Below are 12,240 nucleotides of genomic sequence, written 5' to 3'. Positions count from 1 at the left end.
ACAAGAGCCTAATGGTCAATAACCGTTTGGAGCGTGCTGCTTCTGTAGTCTGATAAAATGAATCCCGTCGTACTTACAAGGTATCTGTAGTTGGAAGTTATAGGCACTAGAGGTTCTGCAGATGTTGAACGGAGGTTGGATGCTTAGTGAATATCTAGGATTCAGCTCTTGGTTTTATTCTCTGATCAGAGGAGGGCGATTCATCTCTGCTGCTCACTGCCATCTCGTGTGTTTCGCGATTCACCACTCACTCTTCATCCTGTCTTTTAACTTCCCTAGTGGCAGCTTCGGAAGCAGCACCATGGTGCCTGGGCCGCCAGCTCCTCAGACTTACTCAGAAGCCCCAGCGCCTGCTTCCAAGCCGAAGGTTGTCAGCACTGCGAGTATCAGACCAGCTCCCTTCCATCCACCCAAAGGTAACTCACCAGAGCATCATCGGGCACTGTCGAGGAGGGTGGGGTAGTCAGTGTAACACCTGTAAAGGGAGTGTGAGAGGCTGCAGCCTCTGAGTTTCTGAAGGGGCTGCTCCTCGTGTTCTGGACTCATCTCAGCCCCACTGCCCTGATTTTCGGCCACCCAGTGCAGGGGGGTGGGGGTGTGCTTGGGGGAGTCTCCTCGAACCGGACAAGGCGACTGTTGGCAGGTCCAGGCAGTGGGCAGTCAAAGGTTTTGCCCAAGCCATCTGCCAGCTGTTCTGGAATCACATCTGTGCCCACGTGTTTCTGAAGAGGGAGCCTGCGATATCCACGGGTTACGATGGGGGATTTCTGGGACCGGTGGGCACCTCGGGCTCCGGTGTGTTTTGGACAAAGGTGACCAAGTTATAATTTGAAACTGTTAATAGTACGTCTCATGAAGTCCTGTAATATTGGGTAATACTGTAACATACATCAAAGTTGCTGGTGAACGCAGCAGGCCAGGCAGCATCTATAGGAAGAGGTGCAGTCGACGTTTCAGGCCGAGACCCTTCGTCAGGACTAACTGAAGGAAGAGTGAGTAAGGGATTAGTATTGGGTAATACTGTGTTCCTCCGATAGTGTGATCATTTGTATAAATTTTTGTAAGAAAATCGGGGAATCATCATCCATGGGAGAGTAAGTGATGTCAAGTTACATTTTATTAAAAAACTAATGCAGGTATTTGAGTCTGTTTGCATAGATCGTATTGTGTACACGTGTATGTGTATTTGTGTGTGTGTGTGTGTGTGTGTGTATGTATTACAGGGTCCCACCAGGTTATCAAAGCCTTACTACAGACTGCCTGTACGTACAAATGAGTATTTGGGGGGGGGGACCGGAGGTGCAGTTAGGAATGGATTTTCCAGCTGCTGAATGTCTGCAGATGTTTTCTGCTGGGTGGAAAGGGGGTATCTCCATGTGCCTTCTCACCCTCCCCCCCCCCCCGCCACCCGAACCACGAGGGTGGTATTGTGTGGAACCGAGCAGAGCTGGGAGTTACTGAGATTGGCTAATGGCTGCGGCTGCTGTTCCTGTTCCTGCTCACTCTCCCATCACTGCTGTTGCTGTGACATTCTCCCACACGCTCTCTGTTCACCTCCCGCTTCTGAAAAGTTATGAGCACCTCTCAAAAGTGGATCCCCGTCATAACCAGACTTGTAGTTCCATATTTTTTGTTTCTGGTGCAGTGCTCAGAGGGTTGAATTCTGAATCCTGTACCGTTCTGTTGGTTGCTTTCTCCATTTTCTGCATTTTGTTTGACTTCCTTCAGCAGGAGATGTCTGCTTCCTGGGTGCTTCTCTGTGAATGCTAGTTTTATGGGGAGGCACTTACAGAACTTCAGAAAACTCTGCTCTGAGTGTTTGTTGTGACAGCACTCTGAAACCTTATCACTTACCTCTGTCTTGTGTTCAGCCCCTGCAGCACAGATGCACAGCAGCACGGCTGCGTTTAACGTCAGCAAGCCTGCTGCGGCTCCGGGACCCGTGCAGCCGGCCGCCGCGCCGCCGAGCAACCGACCGCCGTGGATAACCGATGACAGCTTTGCTCAGAAGTTCCAGGCCGGAAAAAGCACCACTACACTCACCAAACACATCCAGCCTCTGCCGCATTCGGCACCCCCAAAGCCGCCGGTGTCGACCCTGCCTGCAGCCCCCGCCCACGAGCCCGCGCACGCCCCACTGCCGGGGCAGACAGCTGGGGGCATCCGCAACCTGGTGCAGAGGGCTGAGAGATTCCCGGCCAGCAATCGAACTCCCCTGTGTGGACAGTGTAACAGCATCATCAGGTGCAGAAACTGTCAGTTCCGAATCTAACCTAAACTAGACACACTCGCAAATGTGCTTGTAGTTCAGTTCTGTGAAAGAATGAGCAGGGGATATCCCTTCTGTTGTCTCTCTTCAACAGAGAGGCTTGGTTAACAGTCAAGTCTATTTGAGATTATTATCTTGGGCACAGTGCGATGTTCTACAGGTACAGTGAAAAGTTTCCTTGCAACAGCATCACAGGTTCAGGCAACACATGGGTTATAAATTATGCATTAATAATTCAGGGCACTGAAAAGAGAGGGAGATAAAAAGACTGACCAAAACAAGTTATTAATGCAATAAAGAGATACAGTCACAGACAAGTCCATGGTAGTGGGAGAGATGATCTGTGGTGTTCCATCGCTGAGGTAGGGTTAGGAATGTGAAGGCTGGTTCAAGAACCTGATGGTTATTGGAAAGTAGCTGTTCCTGAAGCTGTGGGACTTCAGGCTTCTGTACTTCCTGTTCAACAATAGCAGAGAGGAGAGGGGATGACCCGGACTGTGGGGATATGGAGCAGAAGTCAAAGTGAATGGGACCAAGTTTGAGGCTGATACTGTGAATAGACAGTGAAGTCCTGAGTGTGGGTTGAAATTCATCTTTTAAAAAATAACAGGACAGGAGAAAGGATCACGAATGGAGTTAAGGGGGTTGTAAATTTTACAATATTCAGGGGAGTACATGGGTCCAGTTGAACTAGGAGCGAGCATCTGCTCAGGAATGGAGAACTGAGGTATTGCCCAGAGCTGGAATTGTTCAGTGAGTATCATGGACTGAGCAGGTCTTCCAGCTGGCCTGTTTTGAATTTTTTTGAGACAATTAAATACCAGAGTCTCATGGTGATATACACAGGGGGAAGTGAACACTCCCTTGTAACACATTAATCTTGGAATATAGTCAACCTTATCTGTAATGGGTTACATTGTGAAGAAGTGAGACATAAGTGGTTCTGCAGATGCTGGAAATCTAGAGCAACATACATAAAACCGAAAGAAGCTGCAGAGGGTTGTAAATTTAGTCAGCTCCTACATCAGCTCCCACTTTGTCACAATGGTTCTCTCAAGTGATGTTATATCATAGTTTGGAGAAAATTAGAAGTCGCACCTTTGAACCTTTATTTGATTTTTAGAAAAGATGGGGCTCATTTGCTCGTTATTATCATTTGAGTTAATTGATATAATTTTTCCACGATCTAATTGTAAATTCTTTTAGTATATTTTCTTTTCTTGCTGGCGGTTTGATGTTTATTTTTAGAAGCTTTTTGTATGACACATGGCTCCCGGGTTGTACACCTAATGGGTTCTGTTTTTTTTCTCACTTTCCTGCTTAAGTAGGTTTTTTTTGTTATCACAAAATTTTGTTTTCAATCTTTAAGAAGATTTTTTTTTGAGGCATTGTAAGTGTTGTTACTTCGATGTACTCATGTTATTTTTCCTATATATATACAAGAAAAAGAATTGAAAAGAAAAAAAAAGAAAATTTAGTCAGCTCCATCTTGGGTACTAGCCTACAAAGTACCCAGAACATCTTCAAGGAGCAGTGTCTCAGAAAGGCAGCGTCCATTATTAAGGGCCTCCAGCACCCAGACATGCCCTTTTCTCATGGTCTCCATCAGGTAGGAGGTACAGAAGCCTGAAGGCACACACTCAGCAATTCAGGAACAGTTTCTTCCCCTCTGCCATCTGATCCCTAAATGGACATTGAACCCTTGGACACTACCTCACTTTTTTAATATATAGTATTTCTGTTTTTTGCAAAATTTTTAATCTATTCAATATGCATATACTGTATAAAGTATACTGAATAAAATGTATTTATTAATTTTTTTTCTATATTATGTAGTGCATTGAACTGCTGCTACTAAGTTAACAAATTTTACGTCACATGCTGGTGATAATAAACCTGATTCTGATTCTGATTCTGAAATGCTGGGAGAAATAAGCAGGTTAGGCAGGGAAATATAGTTGTTGTTTCAGGCCAAAACACTTCATGGGGATCATAGATGCTGCCTGACATGCTGAGTTCCTCCAGCATGAGGGGGGTCTGTAAGTCCAGGATTCAAGGATGGAGTTTAAAATTCAGATGTCAAAATCTGATAGAAGATGTTGGCAAAAATTCTGTAGCAGAGGGAGATTGTACTCTGGAACTAGAACAATTGGTGTTTAGACAAGTTTAAAAGAATTAGATTATTTGTTTTTAGGAAAAGTGTTTCAGGATTATTAATTGCAGAATCTCAGTGTGAAATGATAACTGGTTTGGAAGGGCGGTTAGTTCATGAATATGATTCTAGGAATGAAAGGCTTATCATATGAGGACCATTTGATGGCTTTGAGCCTGTACTGGCTGGAATTTGGGGGGGAATTCATTGAAACCGGTCGAATGTCGAAAGGCCGAGGTGGAGAGGATGTTTCCTATAGTTTGGGAGTTCAGGACCAGAGGGCACAACCTCAGAATAGAAGGACAACCATTTGGAACGGAGATGGAGGAATTTCTTTAGCCAGAGGGTGGTGAATCTATGGAATGCATTGCCACGGATGGCTGTGGAGGCCACGTCATTGGGTGTATTTAAGGTGGAGGTGGATAGGTCCTTGACAAATCAAGGTGTGAAACGTTACTGGGAGATGGCAGAAGAATGGGGTTGACAGAGAAATGGATCAGCCATGATCAAATGGTAGAACAGGCTCGATGGGCCGAATTGCCTTTGTCTAATGGTCCTACATCTATGGTTGAACAACAAATGTTCTCTTCCCCATATACTGTTGTATTACTATGTGATGTTCCTCTTTCTGTCTCCAGAGGGCCTTTCCTTGTGGCCTTGGGCCGTTCCTGGCACCCTGAGGAGTTTAACTGCACTTACTGCAAGACCTCACTGGCTGATACTGGCTTTGTGGAGGAGCAGAACAATATTTACTGTGAGCGATGCTACGAGCAATTCTTTGCTCCAAACTGTGCCAAGTGTAACGCAAAGATCATGGGGGTAAGTGCGATTCATGGCCGCAGTATTATTGGGAAGCAGCAGGGGGCAGCCGAGAGAGGAACTGGACACTGGTTTGCAGTTTGGAGAGTTCACTGAGCCACTCGCATCCTGTGATCACATCTATGGGAAACGGTCCTGACTGCACCGTAACTCTGTTCCTGAAAAATCATCTTTGTTTATATTTCATCCATGTTTAAAAGGAAGATAACAATGTATGTAAGCTGGTATCAGGGGCAGAGACTGTGGGTGATTAAACCCTTCACCCACTGATGCAAATGTTGTCAGTCTAAAGCACCAGCTCAGTTCCTCTTCTCGCAGACACTGCCTTGCCTGCTGAAGGTCTTCTTCATTTTCTGAAATTATTACACACCTTTGATATCCCTTTGCTTGTAATATTTCCTTGATGACAGACATATTTCACTGCCCACCTGGTGCAGTGCAGGAACCATCCTCCAGCACCCGACAGACCTCCTCTTCCTCTCGCCAGTCACTAGCTTAGGCATGTGGAATTTGCCCGTGTTGTCCTGGTAGCTCCTGACTTGCTGCTGTGGGTGCAGGGGGTGGTTTAGTGCCTTGGCATGCTCTCACCCTTGCCCGCCTTGAGGCACTAAGTTTCTTCCTATAGCAGACCTTGCAGGTATCCATGAGATAAAGCAGGAACACTGAGGTTCTAACAACACTCCAAGAACTTATCATGGCAGCTGCCTGTTCTGCAAAGCACTGAATAATCCTGAAGCACCACAGGATCTCTTGGTTGCTCATTAAGGATTTTATGTGTACTTAGAATATGTCACCGGTAAATCCTTAGCAAAGAGACGGACCCATCAGCTAAGCCTTGATACAGTTCTACTTTGGAGAGCAAAGACAGATTCAGACTTGCCACAGCTGTGGAGTTTCAGTGCTGGACACCCATCATGATGGGCTGGGACAGTGAGTGCAGCCGGTTTAAGTAACCCACAACTCATGAGAAGTACATAACTGTCTTTACTCAATCTCTCTGTCTACCCTCAGGAAGAATCAGAGTATGTGATCAGCACTGGGAAACTGATTCACCCCACACCATCTTGTCCAAAAGTCTTCACTGTGATTTCCATTCTGCTAATAAAATGGCCTGGTCCCCCCCGCCACCCCCATCATCCAACCCTTCAATCTGCTTTAAATAGTTTTATAATTTACATTCAAACTTTGCAGTTTGACTCTCTGTTGAACCTGACAGCTTCATAAAGGCCAGTTTTCATGTCAAGCTGTTGGTTCTATTTTTCTCTGATCTAGAATCTAATGTGAACTATACTTCCTCTAGGGCACTATTATTCCCCAAAGGGGGAATGCTTGCACTGGGGTAAAATATTTTGGATGTGATCCTTGTGGAGATGCATTACTCTTTGGTTTGCTGATTGCTTTGTTCCCGGTTGCAGGAAGTGATGCATGCCTTGCGACAGACCTGGCATACCACCTGCTTTGTCTGCGCCGCCTGTGGGACATCTTTCGGGAACAGTCTCTTCCATATGGAAGATGGAGAGCCCTATTGCGAAAAAGGTACAGCACACTCCAAGGTCTACTGGTAACATGGCAGTGACATTAAAACACTAATCTCTTTTCCCATTACAATTTCCCTCTACCGTCAGCGGTAACTCGTGCTGAGGTTTGGCGTCAAGCCCTATCCTTGCAACCTTCCACTTCAGTTTCATTTGGAAGGTAGCGAGAATATTTCCCTCCACAAGCTCTGAATGCCTGGATAGAGTCCTGTGTAGAGAAATCTGCTTTCCATAACTGTTCTTTGAATGACAAGTGACCATGTGGTTTACGGAAAGAATTCTTGCAAGTTTATTTAAGACCCAGACTGACAGTTTAGTTCAAGCACGTGTTAACAGTCATCAGAGTGAAGGACTAAGGGTGCTGCTTTTTTGGATTTGTCTATTATTAAGTGACTGATACCTGTAAGTGAGTGATAAGAATGAAGGAAATGTGCTAATTTACATATATCAAATCCTGTGAATGGTATTTGGCAAAGAACATGTTTTAATTTTGTTGCAGACAACAGATACAAACTAATTCCCAACAGGACTTCTTTCAAACTATAGTACTATGCAAAAGTCCTAGGTACATGTAAAAAAAAATTCTGTAAAGCGAAGATGCTTTCAAAAGTAATGAAATGAAAAATTTCTAAATGTCAAAAATAATTTGAAAACAGCAGAAAAATGAAATCAAATGAATATTTCATGTGACCACCCTTTGCCTTTAAAACTGCATCAATTCACTGTCGTGCAGTTTTAGCAGAAAATCTGCTGGTAGTTGTTCCAAGCATCTTGGAGAACTTGTCACAGTTCTTCTGAAGACTTTGGCTGTCACTTGCTTCTGTCTCTCCAGGCAATCCCATCCTCATTGATATTGAGATCAGGGGTCTGTGGAGGCCATACCATCTGAAACCATATAAAAAATCTAGAGTGCCTTAGACCTGCACAGTACTGTGTTTCCTCAGCTCCCTGGTATAACCACAGTAAATGGAGGACTGAAGTTATAAGAACAGGTGGGATGGGTTGTGTTTATTCTACTGCAGTGTAGAAGGCTGTGGGTTGACTTTATAGGAGTTTATAAAATGGACAGAATATAGAGTCAAACTTTTTCCCAGGGCAGAGTAGTCTAGAACTAGAGGACACAGGATTAAACTAAGAGGGTGAAAATGTGAAAATACGAAGAAGACTAGAGGGGTAAGTGTTTCACTTAAGGGTTAATATCTGGAAAGAACTGCCAGAGGCAATGTTGGAAGCAGATACAATTACATATTTTAAAGGACATGATGGATGTGTGGAACGGAAAGGAGTGGAGGAATACAGGCCTAATGCAGGCAGATGGGATTAATATAGGTAAGCATTATAGTCAGCATGACAAGATGAGCCAAATAGACCTGTTTCTGTGCTGATGATACTGAAGAATGCTGATGTGGGCTGGGTAATCATCAGCACTTCCCAATACAAGAAAGCCTGAAGCGGCAAAGTCTTGTGAATCTAACAAACCTCCCTTCAGTCCTGCCGAAGGGTTTCAGCCTGAAACGTCGACTGTACTTCTTTCCAAAGATGCTGCCTGGCCTTCTGAGTTCCTCCAGATTTTGTGTATGAACCTCCCTTCAGTCATCAATTGCCCATTTGAAGCACAGATGTCCTCTGTCCTGTACGAAGTCTCTCTGACCAATGTGATCATTTTATATATATATGGCTCCTTAATTAACTCTCCTTCTGGCCTTTTGTGCATTTCCAAACAGCATTGTTTTCTGTTTCTGTATTAATTTCCTGAATTTAGTTTTCATGGCAAGCATGAGATAATACCACGATCCCAGCTGTTCACTGTACTTGCTCGGGTTGCTAAATACCAAACTCATTCAAGCTCCTTCACCTCTGTCTTGCTCCTCATTCTTTGTACTGTTGTGTCTTCTCCCCACTGGCATCTTGTTGATCAGTTTTCAATTCTCTCTTCATCCCTGTTCCCTCTTCTTGACTATGTGTTTGAGGCACACCCCCGCCTTCTAGAATTCTTGGTGCTCCATAACAAGTTTCTGAGCTACTTTAGAAACTTCTAGGAGAGGATAAAAACTAACCTCTTGCTGATGTTGTGCCCTTTATATTTCCCTCATCTCCATTCAGCTTTCCCCCCACTGTAAACCCCACTACCTCAAGAAATGCAGGTGAGCAAAAACCAGAATTTCCCACTGTTTCACTTAAACTCAGATTTTCTCCAGCTTTCCTGCCCAGCAGGTCGGTTGGTTGATGGGGCTCCCTGGCAAGTAGAGAAGTTCAAGGTTGATTAAGATTCATCACGGGCAGGGAGGAGGGAGAGCGGTTCTAGGGGTCAATGATTCTTCTTATTTCCCCTTTATCTAACAGTTTTCTTGGGTCTGTATTACCTGGCCCTTTCCTGGGTCAGCTCGGTAGTGTAGTGGTAAACGCAACACTTTACCGTACAGGCGACCTGGGTTCAATTCCCACCAATGTCTGTACCTTCTCCCCGTGGCCACGTGTGTTCCCACTGGGTGCTCCAGTTTCCTCCCACAGATGAACCTGTTTGTGGGTTCATTGGTCATTGTAAGTTGTCTCGTGATTAAATAGGTGGGTTGCTGGGCAGCGCAGCTCGAAGGGCCAGAAGGGTCTATTCTGTGCTGCATCTCAATAAAATAAAAAATGAAAATATTCAGTTCCTTCCTGCTTCACCAGTGTGAATTCAGAAGTTATACCTCACTTCAAACACTTGGAGAGACATTTAAAGTTCTTCATAATACATTTCTGATTAAGGATTAACTTTATTCACTACATACATCTTCATGTTTTAGGTATTTGCTGTGGTGTGTTGGCACGACATGCAACAAAAAGCAACATTCACAATTATAAAGTATTAAATAAAAAATAAAGTTGGAGGCTAAAAGTATGGATATGGAATAAAATGTGCATAAATACATGAATGTTGCTGAGTGCCGTCGAGTTGTTGTTGACTCATGGCAGCCCTACGGATGGTGCAGTTGTCTGTAGGGTTTTCAAGGCAAGATACGGAAGTAGATTGCCTGGCCTTTCTTCCGGACAGGTACTGCTGCTGCCCAGATTGGGAGGACCCGGCCAGATTCAAACTCAGGACCATCTGCTTCGTAGTCCAGTGCTGATGCCACACTGGACTTACCAGCCTGTATTTACAATGTAAATGCAATTATAGAAAATGGTTTAAAGTGTTTACAGTGGAATTGTTGATCAAATTAACTGCCTGTTGAAAAAAAATGAAGATGGTATGAGGTTTTTGTTTGAATAGCTCTGTAATGCTCATATAATACATTTCTCTTTCCACACAAGTACGCATTTTGATGAGCTAGCAAATCCATTTGTTGCAAAGATGACGTTGAATGGAAGTGGCCGCTTTTACCAGGTACTGTTGCCACACAGTTTGGTGAAATTTGAACAGACTACCTCTAGTACATGAGACCTGCTTGGTATCTTAGAGGGAGTGCCTCCATTGCCCTACAGTGAAGTTGCTTATGAAGGCACAACATGAACTAACACAAGATCTATTGTTTTACCTTCTGGATTACAAGTGACCTTGGCAGAGGTGCAGGAACATGTTAGGGAGTTTGCCAAGCTCAACACAGTACATAGAGCCAGCTCTCTATTAACTGAGGCATACTTTTGTTCTCTTGTTTCCTGTGTCCTTTATTTAAAATGTTTATTTGCCTTGTTTTTCATTTTCTTTTATCCTTGCGGACAAACCCAGAAGTGAAAGACTTTTGTCCTTTTCCTAGATTACATTGCCCTCTTCAGCACTAAGTGCCATGGCTGTGACTTCCCCGTGGAGGCTGGAGACAAGTTCATTGAAGCTCTGGGATATACCTGGCACGATACCTGCTTCGTCTGCGCTGTACGTATGAAGTAACAAACACTGGAAACAAAGACATTTATTCAAAAGATTGTTAAGAAAATAAGGCACCGAAAATGGAGCCTTTGCCTCACAGTGCCAGAGACCTGGGGTCAGCCCTTGTCTTGGGTGGTGTCTGTGTGGAGTTTGCACACCCTCCCTGTGACTGGCTGGGTTTCCCCTGGGTGCTCTGGTTTCGTCCCACATCCCAATGATGTGTGGATCAATAGGTTAATTGGCTGTACCTTACCCCTGGTGTGTGGGTGAGTGGTAGAATCTCGGAGGAATTAATGGCAATGTGGAGAGGATAAAATCATGGGACTAACATGCGATCAGTGTCAGTGGCCTCCAAGAGGACGACCACCTTGTGTTTGGGTTTGGAGGCCTGTTCCTCAATGACCCGGGGAGCTATGCTGACTGGTGTCAGGGCTCTTTGCTTCGTCTCTCGGTAGGGCCACCCACGTCAGACAGGTCAAAAGGTAGAGGCCGGACTAAGAGTAGTCCAGCAGTCCAGCAGGTCTGGGAGTCAGCTCAGAGCTAACAACCCTGACGGGTAAAACAAACTTGTGGTGGAAGCAGCAATGAAGAATCTGAGTACAATGGTATTCCTGAGTCTCCACCTGGAACCTGCATGACTGCCAGCAGTGAAAACCGAGAGAAAGTTCTGAACAGCGCCAGAGATGGAGGACCTCCATCGCTGTCCTAAACGCCAGCAGCATAACGACGGTTGGTAGGCAGTGTCAGCGGCAGGGATATGGTCCGTTTGAGCGTGAAGTCTCCTCTACTTTTTGTGCAACTGTGAGAACAGTGTACTGGCTCTGCCTACAGACCCTGGTACGCCCCCAGAGTGTGTGCGCTGTATCTGTCTACAACCACAACTCTGAGGAACAGAACATGTTGAAAAATAATTATAACACCTTGTTTATATGCTGCAGCATTTTCTGTTTGCATTTTAGATTTCCAACGTCTGCAGGCTTTTATTATAAACAGGATGTTCTTATTTTCTGACCTTCCCAATGATGAACAAAATGCTAAACTGATACTGTTCCAACTCACAGCAGACACAGAAGTGAAAAGAATTTGTTTAAACATTGCTGACAAGAAATTCATCCCAGTCAGAAGCACTGAGCACACATTTGGTGATACCATTTACTGCACTCCATTTCCGAAGTTCAGTTCTGCAGAACCATAATCCCGGAAGCAGAGTGAACACGTTGCTGCTGCTATCTAGTGTGTTTATGTAAATTCCATGTCTACAAACAGGGCCCTTATTTCTGTGGAGCTTACTGAGAGGAAGTGGGAGTTTGTTTTACCTGTGTTTTTTTTAATTTGTATGACAATTAGTCCATTCCTTTAGTATTAGGTTTGTAGGTTAGGATACAGGCAGAAGGTTTACACACTCAGCTGGGTGTGTCTTACACCTGAGCCTGAGTGTGACAGGCTAAGAGGGTGGAAGAGCTTCCCTATGAGTAGAGATGGAAGACTGAAATATCTTGAGAGCTTTGCTGGCATCCTGGTAGGTCCCGGGCCTGGGACTTCCCCCTGGACAAGCAATGCTGTCCACAGTTGGGAAGGTGTGCTCTGCCTGACCCTGCTGGGTGCACCGGTTGTATCT

General features: G+C 44.8%; 1 protein-coding gene across 1 annotated transcript in view; it reads left to right on the top strand.

Moving 5' to 3' along the window:
- ldb3a (LIM domain binding 3a) overlaps positions 1-12,240 on the top strand; it is a 179,264-nt gene that overhangs the window by 150,990 nt on the left and 16,034 nt on the right. The window contains exons 15-19 of the mRNA XM_063070731.1: positions 280-416; positions 1,872-2,244; positions 5,060-5,240; positions 6,656-6,776; positions 10,513-10,628. Of these exons, the coding sequence (XP_062926801.1) occupies positions 280-416; positions 1,872-2,244; positions 5,060-5,240; positions 6,656-6,776; positions 10,513-10,628 (928 nt within the window). The remainder of the gene's footprint in view (positions 1-279; positions 417-1,871; positions 2,245-5,059; positions 5,241-6,655; positions 6,777-10,512; positions 10,629-12,240) is intronic.

Source organism: Mobula hypostoma, chromosome 18 (genome assembly GCF_963921235.1).
Source record: "Mobula hypostoma chromosome 18, sMobHyp1.1, whole genome shotgun sequence".
Classification (NCBI taxonomy): domain Eukaryota; kingdom Metazoa; phylum Chordata; class Chondrichthyes; order Myliobatiformes; family Myliobatidae; genus Mobula; species Mobula hypostoma.
The sequence above is the reverse complement of the archived record's forward strand: the minus strand, read 5'-3'. Positions and strand labels throughout refer to the sequence as shown.